This window comes from Propithecus coquereli, unplaced genomic scaffold, assembly GCF_000956105.1.
Source record: "Propithecus coquereli isolate 6110/MARCELLA unplaced genomic scaffold, Pcoq_1.0 Scaffold5, whole genome shotgun sequence".
NCBI lineage: Eukaryota > Metazoa > Chordata > Mammalia > Primates > Indriidae > Propithecus > Propithecus coquereli.
In genome coordinates this window covers 15587872-15611389 of record NW_012150840.1, presented here as the reverse complement: position 1 = coordinate 15611389, position 23518 = coordinate 15587872, and the positions used below count along the sequence as shown (strand labels likewise).

Here is a 23518-nt window from a genome sequence, read left to right as displayed (position 1 = left end):
CCTGTATCCTCTAGTTCTTCTCACATGTGTGAAATGTTTTACATACAAGATTATTCAATGCTGCATTATAATAGCAAAAGAGTCATTAAATACACTATATTGTATCCATATGAGGGGTCAGCAAACTTTTTTTTGCAAAAAGCCAAATAATTAATATTTTAGGTTTTATGAGCTGTGCAACCTCTGTTGCAACTACCCAACTCTGCCATGGTAGCTTGAAAGCAACCATAAACGGTATGTAAACAAAGGGGCGTGGCTGTGTTTCCATAAAACTATGCATGGGCACTGAATTTCATATGATTTCCACATGCCACAAAATCTTATTCTTTTCCTAACCATTTAAAAATTGTTCTTAGCTCATGGGACATACAAAAACAGGCAGAGGACTGACTTGACTCAAGGTCTGTAGTTTGCAGACATCTAATCTACAAAATAGAATATTGAGCACACACACGAAACGAGAACTGATATGGAATGATCTCAAGGACAGCTTGTTAAGTGAAAAAGAGGAAAATGCAGGGAAATGCGTATTGTGTACTCCCATCTGTTCATTTACACACACACATTATTTGCTAGTAAATGCAAAGAACATCTCTAGAAGGATATGTAAAAAAAAACAGTAACACGGATCACCTCTAGAGAGGAGAACTGCATGACTAAGGAAAAGAGGAGAAAGGAGGCTTTTCACTGACTATACTTTTGTAATTTCTTTTCTACCATAGGAATATATTACTTTTCAAAAACACAATTTCTATAATTTTCAAGTCCTGCTATGGAAGACATATTTACAGTTATATATGACAAATAAATTAAATCTCCATAAAGTTAGGTCACTGAATATGTATATGTATAGTTTACATACTTTTTTCATTTTGCCATTTTCCCCAAATACCGAGGAGACAACGGATTACCTGAGCACAGATGCTATTAATATTAAAACAAAAAATTACAAAATATTCTAAACTTCATTCATTCAATACCTCTAACCTGTGTTAATCAGTTTGGTAGGTGTGGGCATACAGTAGTGAAAAGGACAGTCTTTACCCTTACAAAGATTAGACTAGCAGAAAAGACAGACATTGAACAATATATTACAGACACTGGAGGAATAAAGAGGAAGTACAGGGTGCTATAGGACTATCTAAGAAAATAACCAAAGCTGTCTGGAAATGGTACCCTCTGCAGTGACAAGCACATGTAGAAAACTCTCATTTCCAGAAAAGGGTAAATCTAGCTAAATGTAATTTTTGTCACCTAACACATTGTTTAATCAGTCCTACACTGTGAATTACACTTATCAGAAGTTAGCGCTTCTGGTGCTTCACTAGTATCACATTCTTGAAATTATAAATATCCAAGACTTGTCTTTCATGCGAGGCTTTTCTCTTTGATTTGCAGTATTTGAGAACAAGGATTGACTGATTTCTTTTATAGGTTCTAAAATGTGGGTAGGAAAGAAGAAAAATCAGAGGAAGAGGCAGGGCAGAAAGCTCAGGAACCTCTGCTTTAGGACGAAGATGTACCAAACAGGTTCCACAATTCTTTCCAGTGCCTTCCATTCCTAGAGTGGCAGCATGCTTGGTCCAATGGAAAGAGCACTGAACCTGGAGTAGAAAACCTGGAGTAGAAAGACCTGAGTTCTAATTCTGGCTTTTCAACTATGTGACTCCATGAGTAATTTACTTAAACCATCTAGTCTTATCTTTAAACGAGGGTAGTATTTAGCCTGAATTGCTATATAATCTCTTATAACTCTAAAATTATGATTCTATAAATTTACTGATTGCTTTGAAATCTACTCATCTGTAACTAATTGGCTGAAATGAAAATTTGTGTCTTAGAATCATTTCTCAGTCTTTCTTACAAGAGAGGGCCACAGAACACAATGCTGGGGAAAATTTTGCTTTTCTGATACTGGCACCACCCCATCTTCTTTGTTGCTTTCTTCTTTCTGCTTAGAAAGCTGTCCTTGGGGAACATGGCTGGAGCTGGCAACAAATCCTCAGGTTCTTCAGGGTCACAGACCTCCAATTCTACTAAAAATTGTAACTGGCAATGGTGACACCAGGAACCTAGAGAGGTCTGTGCCATGTAATGCCAACCCCTACACTCTAATAACTGGGAACAGTTTGGGGAGTATCCAAGCTTTAACATCTCTGGAGATAGTGATTAGTCTCTCTGGGCTACACCTCCACAGAGACATATTTAAGGTTTTCTCTTATTAGAACAAAAAGCTATAAATTCATAAAATTACCTTGGCTGGTATATCTCTAGTGTCTTTAAGCAATCCTCATGTCCAATCCTTATCAGTTCTCTTTCAAAGGTCCTTCAGAAGCTCTTCCAATCCCTTTCTGCCCCTTTCAGACACCCAAACCCATCCCTAGAAGCTCTTCCAAGCTCCCTTCAGAAGCTCTTCCAATCCCTTTCTGCCCCTTTCAGACACCCAAACCCATCCCTCACTCCTGGCACAAGATCTCATCAGCCTCTTCACCAAGAAGGCTGGGAATTGTAACATAAACCTACTTATCTGCTTTCCTCTCCATCTAAAATGTTACCTGGATCATCACTTAGCCTTCTCCCTTTCCTCCTTTTAGGGGACACGTGCCTATCTCTCTTTCCAACACTCATCCTTCTGCTTGGGCTCTTGATGTAACCCTCTCCTGTCTCTCCTGAGACCTCATTCCTCTTCAATATTCCTCTCGTCTCTGATCATGCATGGTGCTTCTTCTCTTTCTTTTTCACTCCCTTAGTAATCACATCCATCTCCATACCTGCAACCTCCAGAATCTACGTCTCTGGCCAGAACTCAAAGCTGCTTTTATAACTGTCTACGAAACATCACTGCATGGATGCCCTTTAGACACCCAAATCCATACCTTGTCCAAAATTTAACATTTCCCTTCCCCTTTAATAGCTCCTCCTTTATGTTCCTGGTTACATTCCTTGGTTAAAGACCTAATGATTCTCCTAGCTTCTCAGACTCAAAGTTTTGGAGGCCTCTTTTGCTCCGCCTCACTCCCCACATCTTAGTCAGTGAATCTCGTTCATTCTCCCACTCTTTCTACTCAAACCTCTCCATTTCCACCTCCTGGTTCAGTCCATCAACACTTCTTATCCACATCATTGCAATAACTTTCAAAGTGATCACCTTTTCCTTCTTTCTGCTTCTTCTGATTCATTTGACACAATTATTTTTCTAAAGGCCAGTCTGTTTACGCCCCTTTCCTGCTCAAAAATCTCCCAATGCCCATATTCAATTAAGCGCTATAGGGCCAGGAACACAACAGTCATGGAAAAAACAGAATTTCCAAGTTTTCTATGCTAGAGGGACATCAAAGGAAAAGAGGGGAACTTTCAACAGACTTCACAAAGAAGAAGAATATCTCTTTGAAAGAGGAGGTGGTAGCAATCGATGGATTTCTTCCCTAATATGTCAGCTTAACAACATGATTAACCTGTTGGATTTCTGCCAACTGAATTTAAGCATAGAGGTCATGGACCCCATCTTCCCTGTCTCCTGTCTTCCACAGACACAGTAAGTCCCTGCTGTGGTCTTTGCATGGCAACAGCAGTGACTGATTTGTACTGGGGATCAAGGAACACCCATGGCCTGCAGTAATTTCCCTGGGGCTAAATGTGATAGCTTTAGGTTATAGCTGTAATAATGCTATGTGTTCTATTGACCTTTCAAAGTCATTTTTGCTAAAAAAACACATAAGAGTCTGAATAACACACTGAAGAGGCAATTCAATTGAAACATGAGTCTGGCTTGAGCTGATGGAGAAACTCTAACTCTATCCCATCATGTGAATGAACACCACCAGCCCCCTGCCCCACCTCCAGAGAGTGGGAAGAGAATAGCTGAAGAAGTAGCAGGGGAAAAGAAAAGAGGACTTTCAAGTTAGATTCTTTAGACTTTAATAGGGAATTATTCTGGACTTTTATTTCTCTTTAGAAATTCAACAGGAAAGGTTCATATCTGGGACTCTTTTATATTGTTGACATATTACTTGAAGCGTTTTTCTCCTATCATGTTTGGCTTATTATGTAATTTTTTACTTTTATTATATAAGAATATAGTCATACATAACTTGAAATAAGAAATAGTATTAAACATTTATTAAGCACCTATCAAGCCCCATTCCAAGTGCTTTCCACATATTAACCTACTTAAACATCCTGACAACACTACCAGGTCCACAATAGTAACAGTCCCATTTTACAGATGAGAAAGCTAAAGCACAGAAGGTTGAGTAACTTGAGTGAAGTCACATAACAGACAATTCTTAACTACAAATTTTCAGCTTTGAGTGCACTGTAGCTTTGAAGTTGATTCATTTAATTAGTTGCTTTACATGACCCATTTCAGAGCCTTCTGTGGACAAACAATGAAATGCCAACCAATGGTCCCAGCTGTAGCCAGTAATGCTATCAGAGAAGTGGGGACGCAGTTCCTGATGAAGTGTTGGGCTCTTCTCCCGAAACATGAACACCTCACTGGGTGACCCAGTCAGACTGGCAAGTCCAACAGGTTAAAAGAACAAAAAGTGCCAGGCATGGTGTCTTATGCCTGTAATCTCAGCTACTCATGAAGCTGAGGTGGGGGGATCACTTGAGCCAGGAGTTCAAGGCTGCAGTGAGCTATGCGTGGGTGACAGAGCAAGACCCTGTCTCTTAAAGCAAAAAAAATAAGAATCAAAAGTCAGGAGGTCGGCCGGGCGCGGTGGCTCACGCCTGTAATCCTAGTTCTCTGGGAGGCCGAGGCGGGCGGATTGTTTGAGCTCAGGAGTTCGAAACCAGCCTGAGAAAGAGTGAGACCCCGTCTCTACTAAAAATAGAAAGAAATTAATTGGACAACTAAAAAAAATATATAGAAAAAATTAGCCGGGCATGGTGGCGCATGCCTGTAGTCCCAGCTACTCAGGAGGCTGAGGCAGAAGGATCGCTTGAGCCCAGGAGTTTGAGGTTGCTGTGAGCTAGGCTGACGCCACGGCACTCACTCTAGCCCGGGCAAAAGAGTGAGACTCTGTCTCAAAAAAAAAAAAAAAAAAAAAGTGAGGAGGTCTAGGGAGAACTCTCTTTTCTCTCCATGGTACTTCCTCTATCCATAAAGCAGAACAGTCTCTTGGATTTCTTGAGAGGAACACTGTTTGTCTGTTTTCTCTGTGTGTCTCATCTGATGCTCCTCACAGGAGAAGCGACTTCTCTCAGTGCCGCTATTGGGATGTGGTCATTGCAGGCATGCTGCCCATGTCTTTTAGCCATAAAGCACAGAGAAGAGCATAGCCTCTAAAGCCAAACTGCCAGTTTGAACCCCAATTCCACTATTTGCAAGCTGCATAACTTATGGGAAGTTTCTTAACCAATCTGAACCTTAATCTCCTCATCTGTAAAACTACCACTGAGTAGAGGTGCCACTTAAAAGAGTGCCTTATAGAAAGTAAATGTTCATTAAGTGTTAGCTATTAGTATAGTTACTATTTAAACTCTCAAAAAAGACCTGCCTCACACCTTCTCTGTACTTGTGCCTCTTTTGTGTTCTAAACCTACTGAGCCAGGCTCTGCCCCTGCGGAGGAAAGCCTAAAATAGCCAGCAACTCTCCCTAGGCCTGGATAGGTAAGTTCACAATAAGGCAAAAGCAATAAGAAGCCCATACTAGAGCTGGATCCAGGCCACGTGGTCCTATGTCACTTTACCAGCAATACCGCTGACATTTAGGTGTCTAATTGGCACTTACATGTGTTTTGTGATTAGTCTGGACTCAAACGGGAGAGGATGTGACTAACTTCCAAACTCTTAACATCAAAAGATACATGATACTTATACACCAAAGAACACAAATCACACAAGTCCAAAAACCAAGTTGGCAAGAATGTGTCTTAAATGGCAAGGGAAAAAGGGACACCAAAAAGGAAGCATAAGTATTAACAATTTACATGCAGAAATACAAAGTGTCCTTACATAGGCACTAACTCGTCAGTGGAGAGAAAAGACATTAAAGCAAAATACACCAGACAGGGCCGCTTACGTGACACCGATGTGGGCTTACATAAATGATATTCACAAGCTTACTAAGAATAAATATACAGGTACACACACAATCAGAATAAAAATAGTTTTAAAGTTATCTCTGTAACTCTTTTACCAAAGAACAATAATTTTTTAAGGATTTGAAAAGCCTCAATTGGTTGACAACTTGAGGCAGCCTCTGGGGTAAATTTACCCCAAGTTCAGTTGCTGGGGACTGGGGCATTCTCAGGCAAGCACTTACTACAGAATTCCGCATACTCAGCTGGCAGGAGGAAGGTCTGAGGGAGGATGTGAAAAGCCTTGAATCCATGCGTATGCTGCATTCGAATGACGTTTTTGTACAGTCGGTCCTTCCGGGTTAGCTCATAAGACCTAAAAATCAAAAAGTATTTCCCTTTCAGTAAATTATGACCCAGAAGTTTTCCTACGTTATCACATTCTAAAGAGTTCATACTTGACAGTATTAGAGCAATAAAAAAAATAAATAAAACAAAAAGTGTCAAAGTGAAATGTCAGAGATATCAACTGTCAAGCTTAGTACTTAAAGAAATCAGATCTGATTTTATTTTTATTGTGAAGGTACATCCTCATTCTTTCAAACACACAGTTTGGCTTGTGCTTATCTTTCAAATTTTTTTTTAGAGCCATTTTTGTGAAACCATGGATAAGTAAAAAATTCATGTTATTTTCTAGTAGTGTGAGTTCTGTTGTGGAACCAATGCTGTGCAGACAGCTCGAAATATCAACGCAGTGTTTGGGAAGGATGTGGCTAATGAAGGCACACTACATTGATGGTTTGAGAAGTTCCATCCTGGTGATTTTAATCTTGAAAATGAGCCACGTGGGCAACTCAAGACCAAGATGGATAATGATGAACTGAAAGCTGCAGTGGAAGTGAATCCATCTCAGCCTACATGTGAATTAGCAGCAAGGTTTGACGTTACTATTCCAATGATATTGGACCATTTTAAACAAATTGGCAAGGTAAAGAAGCTGGATGGATGGGTACTGCATGAATTAAACTTGCGTCAGAAGAGAAATCGTCCCGAAGCTTGCCTTTCTTTGCTGTCACAACGTAAAGGAAAGCCATTTCTACACCGTATTGCTACATGTGATGAAAATGGATTCTTTTTGACAATCACAAGTGTTCGGCATAATGGTTGGATAAAGATGAAGTGCCAAAACAGTCCAAAACTGAATATTCATCAAAAAAAGCTAATGGTGTCTGTTTGGTGGTCCAGCACTAGTATTCTCCACTACAGCTTCATGAAACCTGGTCAATCCATGACAGCAGATGTCTACTGAGACCAGCTGGACAAAACAATGAGGATGCTTGTGATTAAGCAGCCGAAATTGGTCAATAGAGACAGGCCAATCCTCTTGCAAGACCACGTGTCACACAAACAACGCTGCTCAAACTACAGAGGCTGGACTTGGAAACTCTGTCATCCACCATATTCACCAGACCTTACACCAACTGACTACCACTTCTTCCAGGCTTTGGACCACTTCTTGGAAGGAAAGATATTCAATTCTCAACAAGCTGCAGAAAATGCCTTTCATGTTTCATCACCACTCACTCTCCAGGCTTCTTTACTGCTGGTATAAACAAGCTACAGTTAAGATGGCAAAACTGTGTCGATAGCTTAGGCACATACTTTGATTAATTATAATGCTTCCTGTTTGAGATATAATAAACTAAACTGCTGATTCAAAATCGGACATTTCATATGTAATGACCTAATACCATGGGTCTGATATGTCCCTCCTGCATAAGGCCTTAGATAGACCTTAATTTTAGACTATAATGATCCCATTAAAGTTTCAAGTTAGAAACCCCATTGGGAATTTAACTACATCATCAAGAGATGGATACTGCAGAGGTAAAATTATAAAGAAAGGCAAGGAAATGATTACCTTAAAATCAAGGTAATAGTTGCTACCTATATCGAGGGTATATTCTTGTGTACAGTACTACAAAAATGCACTTCAGTTAGCTTCAACTGGACTCACAAGTCTATGATTTGTTCCACTGCTTAAAAACCATCTAAAAATCTTTGTTGTAACCATTAAAAATTTATTCCACCTGTTCCTCAGTTCAGATGTTTTACTGTGATTTCAAAGACTGCCTTGTCAAATTTAGGTATCAAACACTTCTTTCTTACCCACTTCCCTCTTCAGAAATCTAGAGCAGAGGTACTCAAATTTTAGTGTACATAAGAATCACCTGGAGAGCACCTTAAAAATGTATTTTCCTGGGTTCCATCTTTCAAAATACTGGGATGAAGCCCAGGACTCTGCATTTGAAACAAGTACCCCAGGTGATTCAGGTACCAATGGTCCAGGGCCCACACTACATCACTGATTTAATCTACAACAGTAATTTCCAAACTTCCATGTTACAAATCACCATTGCTTTTTAAATATATAACTTTCTAGGTGTATATTTACCTAGAAAGGTAAAGTACCTAAAAGGTGTTTCTTAAATATACACCTTTGAAGATGGTGATTTCCACAAATCTGCAATGGGACCTGAGAATGTGTATTTTAAAGTACCCCAGGTAATTCTTATCATTAGGGAACTAGAAACACTGAACCAGAGGGTATGAAAAAGAACTTACTCTCCTACACATGCCCAGTATCAGTGGTCCTCACACTTTTTTGCTTGGTACACAAATTTTAGGAAACTATATATCCTCTTGCATATTTAAGTTGACATCTAAGATTTTTCATCATAAATTTTAAATTGTTCCAAAGAATCTGAAGAATGGTAAACATTATTTTAAAATAAAACTATAACACCACATGTAAGTATATTCGATGGAACCTAAATAACATCAGAATTCAATACCTCCCATAACATTTTAAAAATAATTAGAGAAAAAGCTCATTTTTTTCAGCAAAATTTCCATTTTTAAATGTTTTTTACTGAAGTTAACATATATACAGAAAGGTACACACATTACATGTGTGGAGCATAATGAGTTTTTACACAGTGAACATACCTGCGTAACCACCACTCAGGTTAAGTACAGAAGATTCGCAGAAGCTTCCATCAGATCTTTACCTAGACACTATCCCCCAGTCACCCTTGTTTTAATTCTTCCTCTCCATTTTCCCCAAAGAATGTATTTAGTCTAACAGAACGTATTTAATGCTTGTCTTTTACATCATATCATACCTTCTCTATAGCAAAAATATACATAGGAATTGATACATCATATTTTTTAATTTCCTGTGAGCATAAGGTTGTAACCATTAAAAAAAAATGTATACACACACACACCCCCACACACACTGGACTGATTATCACTGCCAAGAATTGTAGTATACGATTCATCAAAACACCATAAATACTCTCAATTTTGATTAAAATGTATTACACACAAAAATAGAAATTTTACTAGAAGACGAAAAAAATTAAAGGATTGTCACATATCAGAGGAGACTAAAGAGACATGACAACTAAATGCAATGTGGGATCCTGGAACAGAAGAGGACATTAGTAGAAAAAGTAGCAAAATAAGAATAAAGTCTGTAGGTTAGTTGGTAGTAGAATACCAATGTTAATTTCTTAGTTTTGACAATTATACTACAGTTATATCAGATATTAACACTAGGAGAACTGAGTAAAGGACATACAGGAACTCTATATTACTTCTGCAACTTTTCTATAAGTCTAAAATTATTTAAAATTAAAAGTTAACAAAATAATGTTAAGAAAGAGTTCACGGTATCATTGAAAATATTAAAGTGCTTGAATTTCTTTTGCATGTGAGTTAGAAGTCTTTGGATTGAAATAGGAGAGATATAGCAGCAGAAGCCACAAAGTATACTGCCATTAGAAAATTGATCACTAATGTTCTCAAACTTACAAGTATAACACATTCAAAGATTAGTCAAGGAAAATATAGGTTGGAATTTGTTATTACTGACTCCAAATTGAGATGGAATTCCTATACATCTACAGGAATACTTCAAAAACTACGGAAATAAATAATATACTATGAACATGAATTAAGAATATAGACTCTAGTATGGGCTATTTCAAATACTGCTTCAATATCTATTTAAAATAGACGCATCTGATTTACCTCAAGCCGCCAGTAATACATTTAGAAAACCAAATCTGTATCTTCTAGGCATTAAGGAAAAAAATAAGGTTTAAATTATTTTCTGTCAATGGAGTTCAGACATAAAATAAAACCAGGATTTGCTACAAAGACTCGAAATACACAGTAACAGAGACAGCGCAAGTCAGTTTTTATACACATTGAGTGGGTGTAAGACCATAGAATTAAAAAATCAAGAAACAGCCATCATTTCATGAAAATAAGCAGAAAAGCATATGAGGTAACTGAAAATAAGCTAGTTAGCATGAGAGAGTAACTTGGGTTTAAGTCCTGGAAATAAAATGTAATCACTGACCAAATAAAAATTATTTTATTGGATTTGTATCTCTTCATTACATAGGTGAGACTAGCTTCCCTCTCTCTCCATTAGGTCATGTATTTCTCCACGGTTGAATGCTGCTAGAATAAAGTGGGGTTCCAGCATTAACATTTTTCCTATTTTCTTTTTCATAGTTGTACACCCTAAGAAATCTTGTTCACATAAATAATAGCTAATATATACAGTGTGTACTATGTGGCAGGCACTGTTCTAAGCACTTTACATTTTGATATATTACAACAGCCCTATGATGTACGTGCCATTAATACCTTCTTTTTTCCAACGAGGAAACTGACATCCATAAAGGTCACTTGCCCAAGGTCACTCAGCAGAGCTGGGACCTGGGCCCAGGTAATTGGCTTCTAGCCACTAGGTAATAATACTGCCTCTCTAGGCTGCCATCAATAAATGCAACTAGAAGGAGTTTTCTATAGCAATGACATTCAATTCTTTGAACTCTTTCCTAATTACATGTCAAAAATCACAAAATGATCTGTTATTAAAAATTATGTTTAAGCCAGGAGCAGTGGCTCACACCTGTAATCCCAGCATTTTTGGAGACCTAGGCAGGAGGATCACTCGAGCCCAGGAGATCAAGACCAGACTAGGCAACATAGCAGGACCCTGTTCCTACAAAAAATAAAAAATTTCTAAAACTTTAAAAATTATGTATAATGGTCTATCAGCTGATAATTAGATGTTATCCTTCAAATCTTTAGAAACAAAGAAATGGAAACCACCATCATGCAAAAAGGATTTGTTATTCTGTTACTAGAATTCAATTTGACACCAATTTTTTTATACTTTTCTTTGGAATCCTGAAAATTTCTACACCAGGATAGGATAACACATTAGATTGAGAGGCTAGGTGGTTTTTCCTAGTGGCCAAAGGGGAAAAGAAAAAAGAAAAAAAAGGTTCTAGGAGGGCCATTCTTTTATAAAGGTGAAAAACAGTAACTATGAAAGGGAGGTGAGAAAGGGGAACCAATTCTCATGAGGTGATCTCATAAAGCTCAATTTTAGGAAAGAGAACCAGAAACTGTCTCCTCTAAAACCATCCATGTCTACATAGCCCTTGGAAAGTGTTCATACATGCTCAGGGATATGAATACATCAGTTTGATTTCAGACTGCTGCCCTATATCACAAACTTCTTCTTCTTTTAGGAATATTAATTATCTTTGCTGGCTACATGCCCCAATGTCAGGTACCTTTAAATAGAACAAAGCAGCTACAAGAGCATTACCTGGGAAAATGATTAACCTTTTGTGCTTCAGAGAGGGTGCGAAGTAAGAAGGGCTTCAGGTGGGATCCTGTCCACATTAGATTATAGTCAGTGCTGCTTGGGTGAACCTAAGGGTAGATACACAAGAAGGCAAAAACACATCAGGAAGAGCAATGGCACACAGTCCATAGTGATTTTTCATCCACAGAGCACCCACGGGGGTGGCACAGTTAGTATGTGAGCCAAGTGAGACAAAAGCAGAGTATCACAAAAGCCAGGGACAATCAAGTTTAAGGAATAGGAGAGTCAGGCAAATCCTAGATGCAGAAAGTAAAATAAATTAACTCCTCTATAGAAATCCATGATGTCTCTTAATATTTTTGCAACATTGAAGTATAAGATGAGGACCCAAACCCAAAACTCCTCTTTCAGACTGTCCTTATGACTTTGTAGATACTGGGTATAAAGTGTTGGTCAGGACTATAATAAAAGTGGGTCTAGTCCTATAATAAAAACTTACAGTAGCACACAACTTAGAATTCATTACTTCATTCATTAGAATTCATTTGTCCATTCATTCAACAATTATGTACTCTGTGTCTATAACATGATAGGCATGATGTTAAGTGCTGGAGATAAAACAGCAATAAGACACAACACAAACTGGTATCAGAACTTCCTCAAAATGTCTCCTACAGATCTCAACTGAGGATAAGGAACTAGCAACCAGACTTTTATCAATTCTCTCAAAATATCTATAGCGGAAGTCTCTCCAGCATTTTTGCCTATCCCTTTTAATGACAACATCCCAATCTTCCAATTTTCTTTGGGGAATGATGTACTCCTTGGTTTTAAAAGACCTGCCCTTTAACCAGCCCTCCCCTTCCCTTCCTCCAAGGAGTGGATCCATGACCAAAGCCAGGCCAGTCATTTGTTCTCCAGAATGTGATTCTTGAGCAAAGAAAGGCACAAGGACAATGAATGGAGTCCAGCCATTTCCACGGCAGTGCCCTGAGGAGATGATCCTGAAGATTCCTGTTCCTAGATCCATGGGACTGTCCTGGTCTCTCTCCTTCCAAAGGCCTGCCTTTTCAGCTTTTTCTCTGATTCTGTTAGCCCCCTCTGCACACCTTTCCTACAAATCCTTTTTGGTTTAAGTTAGGCAGAGTTCGTTTCTGTTGCTTGCAATCAAAGAAACTTAATTGGTATCAAACCATTTCTTATGGAAAACTCTGCCTGTAGCCCAAGCCCAAAAACATAGCAAAAAAAAAAAAAATTTTTTTAAATCCTGTGGAAATGTTTTCCATGTATTGCAAGGAGAAACTGGTAAAGCCACTCAGTAATTCAATCCGAGTTCTGCATCATCACTAAGGATTGGTCCCATGTACTTTCTAGAGCTGGCCCTGTTAACTGGTGTAGTCAGTTAGGTGGCTATGATTTTCAGCTTTTGAGCAGATCAGATGAGGTAGTAAAAATAAGCTTACTTCATGAAATCCATGGGCTGTCAGAATGCTGCGTACCAGGCGACTATCCGTTCGCACAATCTTATAAGACAAATGATAACGTTCTAAAGAAAAACACAGAATCAAATTCAGTAACCAGAAAGTTGCCCATAAAAACAGAAACAAACTGTAAGATGGTGGCTTAATTATACTCAATAACATTATACTGCTACTCTTAAAACTTATATAAATAAGCTGAGGATGATTTTGGACCAAGGGTTCTTAACCTGAAACTTGTTGGGGTTCACTAAATGTGGACAGGGAGAAAAATTACATCTTTGTTTTCACTACTTTTTTTTTTTTTTGAGACAGGGTCTTGCTCTGTCACCTGAGCTAGAGCTCAGTGGTGTGATCATAGCTCACTGCAACACAAAATAGGCCTGGTATATCTTACTATGCCAAAAAAGAAGAAAAATGCTCAAAAACTGATTAGGGACATGTCACAAAGACTATGAAGGGACTCCCAATGGCCAAATTCAAGACAATCTAAACAAAAAATCAATAGTGAGGTGGGCGCAGTGGCTCACGCCTGTAATCCTAGCACTTTGGAAGGCCGAAGCAGAAAGCCTGCTTGAGATCAGGAGTTTGAGACCAGCCTGAGCAAGAGCAAGACCCCATCTCTACGAAAAATAGAAAAAAATTAGCTGGACATGGTGGCATGTGCCTGTAGTTCCAGCCACTTGGGAGGCTGAGGCAGGAAGATCGCTTGAGCCAAGCCCAGGAGTTTGAGGCTGCAGTGAGCTATGATGATGGCACTGCACTCTAGCCTGGGAACTAACTGAGTAAGACCCTGTCTCAAAAAAAAAAGAAAAGAAAAATAATAGTGACAGAGATAGATTATAATGCATTCACAAAAGAATCCATGAATCCACACTGATAACGAGGTAAGAACATATACTGTTTTCTTTTGCTGCTGTAACAAATCACCACACTTGGAAGTTTAAACACAAATTTAATTGTTTTACAGATCTGTAGGTCAGAAGTCTAACACGGGTCTCACCAGGCTACAATCAAGGCATTGGCAGGGCTTTGTTGCTTTTTGTAGGCCCTGGGTAAGATTTGTTTCCTTCCTTTTCCAGTTTCTAGTGGCCACCCCCATTCCCTCCCTTGTGGATTATGGTCCCTTCCTCCATCTTTGAAGCCAGCAACAGTGGGTCTAGTCCTCTAATGTCACAACACTCTGACCTCTTCTACCTCCTTCTTCCATTTTAAAGAACCCTTGTGATTATATTGGGCCCACGTGGATAATCCAGGACAATCTACTTAAGGTCAGTTGATTAGCAACCTAATTCCATCTATAACTTTAATTCCCCTTTTGCCCATGAAGGTAACATATTCACAGGTTCTGGGAATTAGGAGGTGGACATCTTTGGGGGGACTATTATTCTGTCCACCAAAGAAAAGAAAGCTCTTAATTCCAAAAAGTCTAGCTAATAAATGTAGAAGAAAGACAGAATTAGAAAATCACCACTTTATAAAAACCATAAGAATGAAGTGATTCAGAAAAGAATCAATGGATACCAATAGGTAGAGACTATTAGGGAATAGGATACTCATACATCTCAAAATATCATGCCAGAGAATGCTTATAACAAAGGGGAAAAGGTACCTGTGCAATGAAGCAATCTGGTGAATACTATCTTAACCATATGATCAAACTTGCCATCACCAATAATGCAAAATAATGACATCATGTACTTCCAAATGTGATACACTGAGAAGGACACAACTTCACTAAGCAATATGCCTGCAAATTTTTAAAAATTTCAATCTAAATGTGGAAAAATCAGATAAGGATAACAATTAAGCCTAAGGATAGCTGCAAAATAGGATGGGGCCGGTGGTGCAATGGGTAACTGCAAAACAACCAATCTGGAATATTTAAAAATGTCAATGTCATGAAAGAAAAAAAAGTCGGAGAAATGCCTGTAGATTAAAGTATACTAAAGAAATATGACAACTAAATGTAATCTTTGATTGGATCCTGGATAGAAAAGCAAAAAGCCACTATAAAGGACAAAATTGGAACAACGGGAAAACCTGCATAGGGACTGTAAATTAGATAATAATATTTTAGGCTGGGCATGGTGGCACACACTTGTAATCCCAGCACATTGGAGGCCGATGCAGGAGGATTGCGTGAGGCCAGGAGTTTAAGACCAGCCTGGGCAACATAGTGAGATCCTATCTCTTAAAGAAAAAAAATGCCTATAGTTCTAGCTACTTGGGAGGCTGAGACAGGAGGATCACTTGAGCCCAGGGGTCTAAGGCTGCAGTGAGCTATAACCATGCCACTGTACTCCAGCCTGGGTGACAGAGTGAGACCCTGCCCCAAAAATAAAATAATATTTTACCAATGACAGATTGCTATGTTTATAGAGAAGAAGCAAATGTGGCAAAATGTAATTGGTAATTCTAGGGATAGTATACATGTGTTCATTGTACTATTCTTACAACTTGTCTGAAGGTTAACTTTTCTAAATAAAATGTTTATTAGAAATATTTCTAATTATTTTATTTAGAAAAACGAAAGAAATTCAGGTCCTTTCATTATTATATCTGTGATCACTAACACTTCCATTTCTATACAGGAAAAGCCAAAGCATCATCGACTATGCAGTTACTACTGGAGACAAGGACTGTACCCAAGGCTGTGCATGTTTTGCAGTGCTTGCCTCTCAGTGCCAGGCCACAGGGAAGGTGATCAGTAAGGTGTGTGGGAAAATAGAGAATAGTAACACGGGGATTCGGAGAGAAGGGAGACTAACAAGAGAAAGAACACATCTCTAGAGCCAAACTGCTAGGGTTCAAATTCTGGTTCTACGACTTCCTGCTTATAATCTTCAATAAGGTATTTAATTTCTCTATGCTCAACTTCCTCACCTGTAAAATGGAGTTGATAATAACAGTACTTACCTCATAGAGTAGTACTAAATCAGTTAATACATACAAAGCACTAAATCAGTTAATACATACAAAGCAGTTGTTGCTACATAGTAAAAATTTAAAAAGTAAATATGTGGTAAAATATCCATTAATACACAGTACCATACATAATAAATTGTATATTTTACATAGCAAGTAAAAAAATTAAAATGCTATTAATATTCTTTCTCCTACCTGTCCTAATATAGAAGAAAAGTACAATCACCACTTCACTCAGTGGCAGACCTGATTCTTACAGTATATAAACTATAAGCAGTGACCATCTGCTTCTACCATCTATCTATACCAACTCAGATACATTGAGCGTGCTCCCAAAGGGGAGTGCAAGAGAGGAAAGGCAGGATGATATAAAGCAACCATCACTGCTGGGAATTTTTCATTCATTTATGTTCTTTGCCCAATAGCCCTGTGTGTCCAATAATGACAGTTAGCAGTATATATTAGACCAGAGATTATAAATTGGTGACCCAAGGATCAGACCCACCCTGCAGACATGGTCTGTTTGTCACTTAGAGTGTTTTAAAATAAAATTGAATTAGGTGCTAACATTTGAAAATTGGAAGAATTAATGTAAAAATCTAGATTTCTGGGCTTCTCTTGAAAAATCTGACAACCTTGGTATGATGGTTAATTTTATGTGTCAACCTGACTAAGCCATAGGATGCCCAAATACGTGGTTAAACATTATTTCTGGGTGTGTCTGTGAGGGTGTCTCCAGAAGAGATTAGCATTTAAATTTGTAGATTGAGTACAGCAGACTGCCCTCCCCAGTGTAGGTAGGCATCCAGTCCATTATGGGCCAGAAAAGAACAAAAAGATGGTTGAGGCTGGGTGTAGAGGCCCATGCCTGTAATCCTACCACTCTGGGAAGCTGAGGTGGGAGGATCACTTGAGGTCAAGAATTAGAGACCAGCCTGAGCAAGAATGAGATCCCGTCTCTACTAAAATTAGAAAAATTAGCCAGGGGCAGTGGCATGTGCCTGTAGTCTCAGCTACTCATGAGGCTGAGGCAGGAGGATCTCTTGAGCCAAGCCCGGGAGTTTGAGGTTGCAGTGAGCTTTAATGATGCCGCCAACTCTATCCCGGGCAACAGAGCAAGACCCTTTTCCAAAAAAAAAAAAAGGTGGTTGAATTCACTCTCTGCCAAGCTGGTTAGCTGGGACATAGATCTTCTCTGTCCTTAGCACTTCTGGTTCTCAAGAATTCAGACTCAGGTTGGAATCTACACAATGGCTCTCTGGCTGTCAGGCCTACAACTATACCACCAGCTTTCCTGGGTCTCCAGCTTGCAGATGGCAGATAATGGGATAATGGGACTTTTCCATAATTGCATGAGCTAATACTTTATAATAAATCTCTCTCAAAATTTCTCTCTTTCTCTCTCCTATTGGTTCTATTTCTCTGAAAAACCCTGATTAATACGCATGGACTTTCTGTCCCATGACAAGAGTCAACCAGAAAATTGCAACTGCAAACTGAACCTGCCCAACTGCCCAAAAAAGACCCACCTTATCCCATGTTCTCCTCCATATTAAAACAAGTGGCAGGGCATAGTCCTTGACTACTAGCAAATTGCCAAATATCGTCTTTCTGAGCCTCTGAAAAAGCGTCATATCAATTCCACCACGAGACGGTAGAATTTCCTCTTCTCCAAACACTCACATGTACTCCCTGCAACTCCCTAGCAACTCAAGTGCTAGAATCCCTGGCAAGTTCCAGGATCGATTATAGCAGAGCAAATGAAAACAAGAAACCAATCATCTGTCAGCACAGAAGCTGCTAGGGAGCAATAAAGTACCCTAAGAGGTTTGGACAAAAATAGCATGGGAAACCAGAATAAAGATAAAGCTGATATTTTTGACTTTTAGAACCAAAAAAACCCCTTAATGGCAACATAGTGTAGCCATGCCCTAGTATCAGAAAATTAGGTTACCTGGGATTAGGATTAGAATACATGCACTGTCTGATATTGTAGTTACTACGTACATGTGACTAATGAGCACTTGAAATGTGACTAGTGTGACAAAGGAACTGAATTTTTAATTTTATTTAACTTTAATTAATTTAAATTTAAATTTAAGGTCAGTCACAGTGGCTCATGCCTAGCACTCTGGGAGGCTGAGGTGGGAAGATTGCTTGAGCTCAGGAGTTCGAGACCAGCCTGAGCAAGAACAAAACCCCGTCTCCACCAAAAAATAGAAAAATTAGTCAGGCATGGTGGTGTATGCCTGCAGTCCCAGCTACTGGGGAGGCTGAGGCAGGAGGATCACTCGCGCCCAGGCATTTGAGGTTGCAGTGAGCTACGATCATGCCACTGCACTCCAGCCCCAGGCAAGCGCGAGACCCTGCCTCAAAAAAAAAAAAATTTATATTTAAGACCTAATACTTAGATCAGTTACTGGAAAACTTCCTTGAAACAACTTGAATATATGAATTTACTTTTCCAATTATAATGTTTATGAAATCTAAATACAGATCAAGTATTTCCAATGAAAATTTTGCAGTAAATTGAGATGCACTATAAATGTAAAATACACACTAGATGTAAAATATCTTGTTAATGTTTTTTTATATTGAACAAATGTGGAAATGATGATATTTTGGATATACTCAGTTAAATAAAACATTATTAAAATTAATTTCATCTTTTCTTTTACTTATTAAAATGATACTATTAGAAAATTTCAAATTACATATATAGCTTGCATATTTCTACTACTAGTCTACATAATATTTAATAAATACAAACTTATTAAATGAATACATTCAGTGCAAATTTTTAAAAATATGTTTCATGTAGGAAAAGTTTAAGCTGAAAATACCACTGTTGCCTGTTTAAAGTACATACAATTTAGGAAAAAAACAAGGCTATAATGAGAAAAAAGCCATATTCCTAGACTATTGCACAAATAAAGCATGAGAAATCATACTGTACCAAAAATATTAACAGTGAATTCAATGACACATTTGATAAACAGAAAAAACAAAGTTGGCACCTCTAATAACACTATGAGATCAACAGAAGATAACTAATGCCCCAGATACACTTCTCAAGGGGATTTAACCACAGGCTTACGATCTGAATAGATCTATGTCAGCTATTTAAGACAGCCAAAAAAAAAAATGTTACAGACCAAGAATGTTTAAAAATTCAGAAAACTGAGGCAGCAGCTAGCAAAAGTCATTCAAATCGTCCTTTTCATAAAGGAAGGTGAAGAAAATTATTAAATCTCAAGGAACTGGTGAAAATAGAGAAAATTCAAAAACACAGAATTTGAGAAAAGTTTAGTGGCTTTTTCTTTAATCACTGGAATGTGTAAAGAAAAAAGACCAAAGACTATGGGTTCTAGAAAATAGTAATTGCTTAAATAATGGAATGATTACATTGATGGATATTATTTTCCAATAAATGTTAGGTATTCTAAAAAAGAAGGGTCTGTCTATTGTCACAGAATACACAGATTATTTGAAGTGATAACCAGATCAAAGGAAGCATGTTTTGAGAGGATTATTTACTTCTGTTGTTTTTATCCATTTTGGCTCGACTCATACTTAGAGGAAGTTTCTCAGGAAAGGGTCTTTAGTTACTCAAGCTTCAGAGAACACGAATGAACCACGTCCCTTTAAGTGGTAACCTCGCAACCTGCTGAGGGGATTAGAACATATGGACCCTTTGGGAGTGAGGAGGATTCAAATCCCAGAAGCAGGTGTTCAGAGTCCTTCGAACTCCTGGCTTACCATGGGGCAATGAAAGACCTTAAAGTCATTTAAAAGTAGAGCAGATCCTATTCAACAAGTAGAATAAGCAGCACAAGTTTCAAGTGGGCCAGACATTAAATGATCTCATTTAATCCTCACAATGACTTAAAGGTAGATATTATCTCCATTTTACTAATAATGAAACCAGTTAAGAGAGTTTAAGTGACTTGCTGAAGATTCACCGCTAGTAAATGCCAAAGCTGAGATTTGAACCAGTGACTGAGTACCCAAGTATAGACCTTTTCCACTATACCACATGACATTGCTGAGCTTTGAAAATACCTACAGGCTAACCCCAGGACTCAGAGCACTGCTTAAAATCCAATATGAACAGAGAAAATAAGCGAAGCCAAGAGTTGGGTCTTTAAAATGATAAACAACATTGACAAACCTTTAGCTAGACTAAGAAAAAAAGAGAAAAGACTCAAATTACTAAAATCAGAAATGAAAGTAAGGATATTTCTATGGACCTTATAGAAATAAAAAGGAATATAAAAGAATACTATGAACAATTGTATTCCAACAAATTAGATAAGCTAAATAAAATGGACAAATACCTAGAAACACACAAACTACCAAAACTGACCCAAAAAGAAAACACAAAACATGAATAGACCCTATAGCAAGTAGAGGTTGAATCTATAATCAAAAACACCCAAGAAAAGCCCAAGACCAGATGGCTTCACTGGTGAATTCTACCAAACATTTAAAGAATTGATACCAATTCTTCTCGAACTCTTCCCAAGAAGAGGAGGCAACTCACTCTATCACATTACCCTGACACAAAAGCCAGACAAAAGCATCAGAAGAAAACAAAACTATAGACCAATATCCCATATAAATACAGACACAGAAAACTTCAACAAAATACTAGCAAACCAAAACCAGCAGCATATTAAAAGAATTATACACCTTGACCAAGTGGGATTTATCTCAGGAATGTAAGGGTGGTTCAACGTACAAAAAGTCAGTCAATGTAATAATACACCACATTAATATAATGAAGGAAAAAAAATGTTTCTCAATTGATATAGAAAAAGCCTTTGACAAAATCCAACATCCTTTCATGACGAAAACACACAACAAACTAGGACTGGAAGGGAACTTCCTCAACAATAAAAGACATTTATAAAAAACCCACAGCTAACATCATGCTGAACACTGAACGACAGAAAGCTTTCCCTCTACACTCAGGAACAAATAAAAACACCCTCTTTCTAGTCAATATTGTACTGGAAATTCTAGCCAGAGCAATTAGGCAAGAAAAAGAAATAAAAGGCATCCAGGTTGGAAAGGAAGAAATAAAATTATCTCTATTTGCAAATGAGATGATATTATATACAGACAATCCTAAGGAATATACGCACACACAAAATCTATTAGAGCGATGAAAGAGTTCAGCAAGGTTTCAGGATACAAAATCAATATACAACACTCAACTGTTATTTCTATATTCCAGCAATGAACAACCCCAAAATGAAATTCAGAAAACAATTCTATCTACAATAACATCAAAAAGAATAAAATATTTAGGAATAAATTTAATCAAGGAGGTATAAGATTTACTTGTACACTGGAAACTATAAAACATTGCTGAAAGAAATTAAAGAAGTCCTAAATAACTATAAAGACATCCATGTGCATGGATTGGAAGACTAAACATGTAAAAGTGGCAATACTCATAAAAGCAATTTACAGATATGATGCACTCCCTATCAACATCCCAACAGCCATTTTACACAAGCAGAAAAGCTAATCCTAAAATTCTTATGGAATAGCAAGGGGACCCTGAATAGCAAAAACAATCTTGAAGAAGAAAAACAATGTTACAGGACTCACACTTCCCAATTTCAAAACTTAATGTAAAGATACAGTAATCAAAACAATGCGGTACTAACATAAGAATAAATATACAGATCAATAGAATATTAAGAATCCATAAATAAACCCATACATCTGTGGTCAACTGATTTTTGACAATAGGGCCAAGACCATTCAATGGGGAAAGAATAATCTCTTCAGCTAATTGTGCTGGGACAACTGAATATCCAAATGCAAAAGAATGAAGGTGAACCTTACCTAATACCATATTAAAAAATTAACTTAAAATGGATCAAAGTCTATATTGTTCTAAATATAAGAGGTTAAGCCAAGTCTTAGGAAAAAACATAGAGGTCATGACTTTGGGCTAGGCAATAGTTTCTCAGATATGACACCAAGAGTATAAGCAACAAAAGAATAATTAGATAAACTGGACATCATGAAAACTAAAAACTTGTGCTCATGAAAGAACACTATCAAGAGAGTAAAAAAACAATCCACAGAATAGGAAAAAATACTTGCAAATCATACCAGGTCTGTCTGGAAAGTATCCAGCTATGTAATATGAAAAACAGACACATTTGTTGAAGATACAAGATACAAGAAACACTGTACATAAGACAATGACGCCTCATTCCGCTTCAAAGTAGGCACCTTGTGACCTCAGTTCTCCCAGCATCTCTACACCCATACACGTTCAACATTCTCAGGTGTTCTGCTTGTTGCAGGCCTTCCAGAACGTGGATCACTTTCAACAGATTCTCAACTGTCTTTGAAGTGTTTGTGCCACTTTGATTTGCGCTATACTCATTACCTCATCCCCGAAAGCCTTCTGAATCATCCGAATATTTTCCATGGAGGAATGTTCAAGCTGAACACAAAATTTGATGCAGATTCGTTGCTCTGCTCACTCAGTCATTTTGAATATGACGGCCACATAGTACACATGCTCACTCAACAGCGTCTAGCGTACCACTGACTACTACAAAGAAGGCATCATTGTTCACGCATATGCATTTCACTCCACTCTCCTTGGCTGCCAGGTTACATAGATGTTGTGCAAACTGTTCTCCTTACATTAACAACGGCTGTATACTTTCTGAACAGCCCTCATATATAAGGGTCCCATATCCAGAACGTATAAAGAACTCTTAAAGCTCAACAGTAAAAAAGACAAACAAGCCAATTTTAAAAATGAGGCAAGGCCCTGAATAGACATTTCTCCAAAGAAGATAAACAGGTGGCCAACAAGCACATCCATGTCATTAGTCATTACAGAACCACATCAAATACCACTTTACATTCACTAATATGGCTATAATCTAAAAACCAGAAAATAGCATGTTTCTGAGGATGTGGAGAAATTGGAACCCACATACATTGTTGGTGGGAATGAAAATGGTGCAGCCACTGTGGAAAACAGTTTGATAGATCCTTAGTAAGTTAAACAGAATTACCGTATGACCAAGCAATTCCATTCCTGGTTAATACCCAAAAGAACTGAAAACAGATGTGCAAACAATAATCTGTCCATATTCATATCAGCACTATTCATGATAGACAAAAGGTGGAAACACCACAAATGTCCATCAACTGATGAATGGATAAACAAAATGTGATATATCCATACAACAGAGTAAATATTATTCAGAGACAGAAAGGAATGAAGGACTGATACATGCTTCAACATGGATGAACCTTGAAAACGTCATGCTAAGTGAAAGAAGCCAGACACAAAAGGTCACATATTGTATTATTCCTTGATATGAAATATCCAGAGTAG

General features: G+C 37.9%; 1 protein-coding gene across 1 annotated transcript in view; it reads right to left on the bottom strand.

Moving 5' to 3' along the window:
• TTLL5 (tubulin tyrosine ligase-like family member 5) overlaps positions 1–23518 on the bottom strand; it is a 320186-nt gene that overhangs the window by 288260 nt on the left and 8408 nt on the right. The window contains exons 3-6 of the mRNA XM_012656057.1: positions 16330–16334; positions 13192–13274; positions 11729–11835; positions 6273–6403 (exon numbers count right to left, since the gene is read on the bottom strand). Of these exons, the coding sequence (XP_012511511.1) occupies positions 6273–6403; positions 11729–11835; positions 13192–13274; positions 16330–16334 (326 nt within the window). The remainder of the gene's footprint in view (positions 1–6272; positions 6404–11728; positions 11836–13191; positions 13275–16329; positions 16335–23518) is intronic.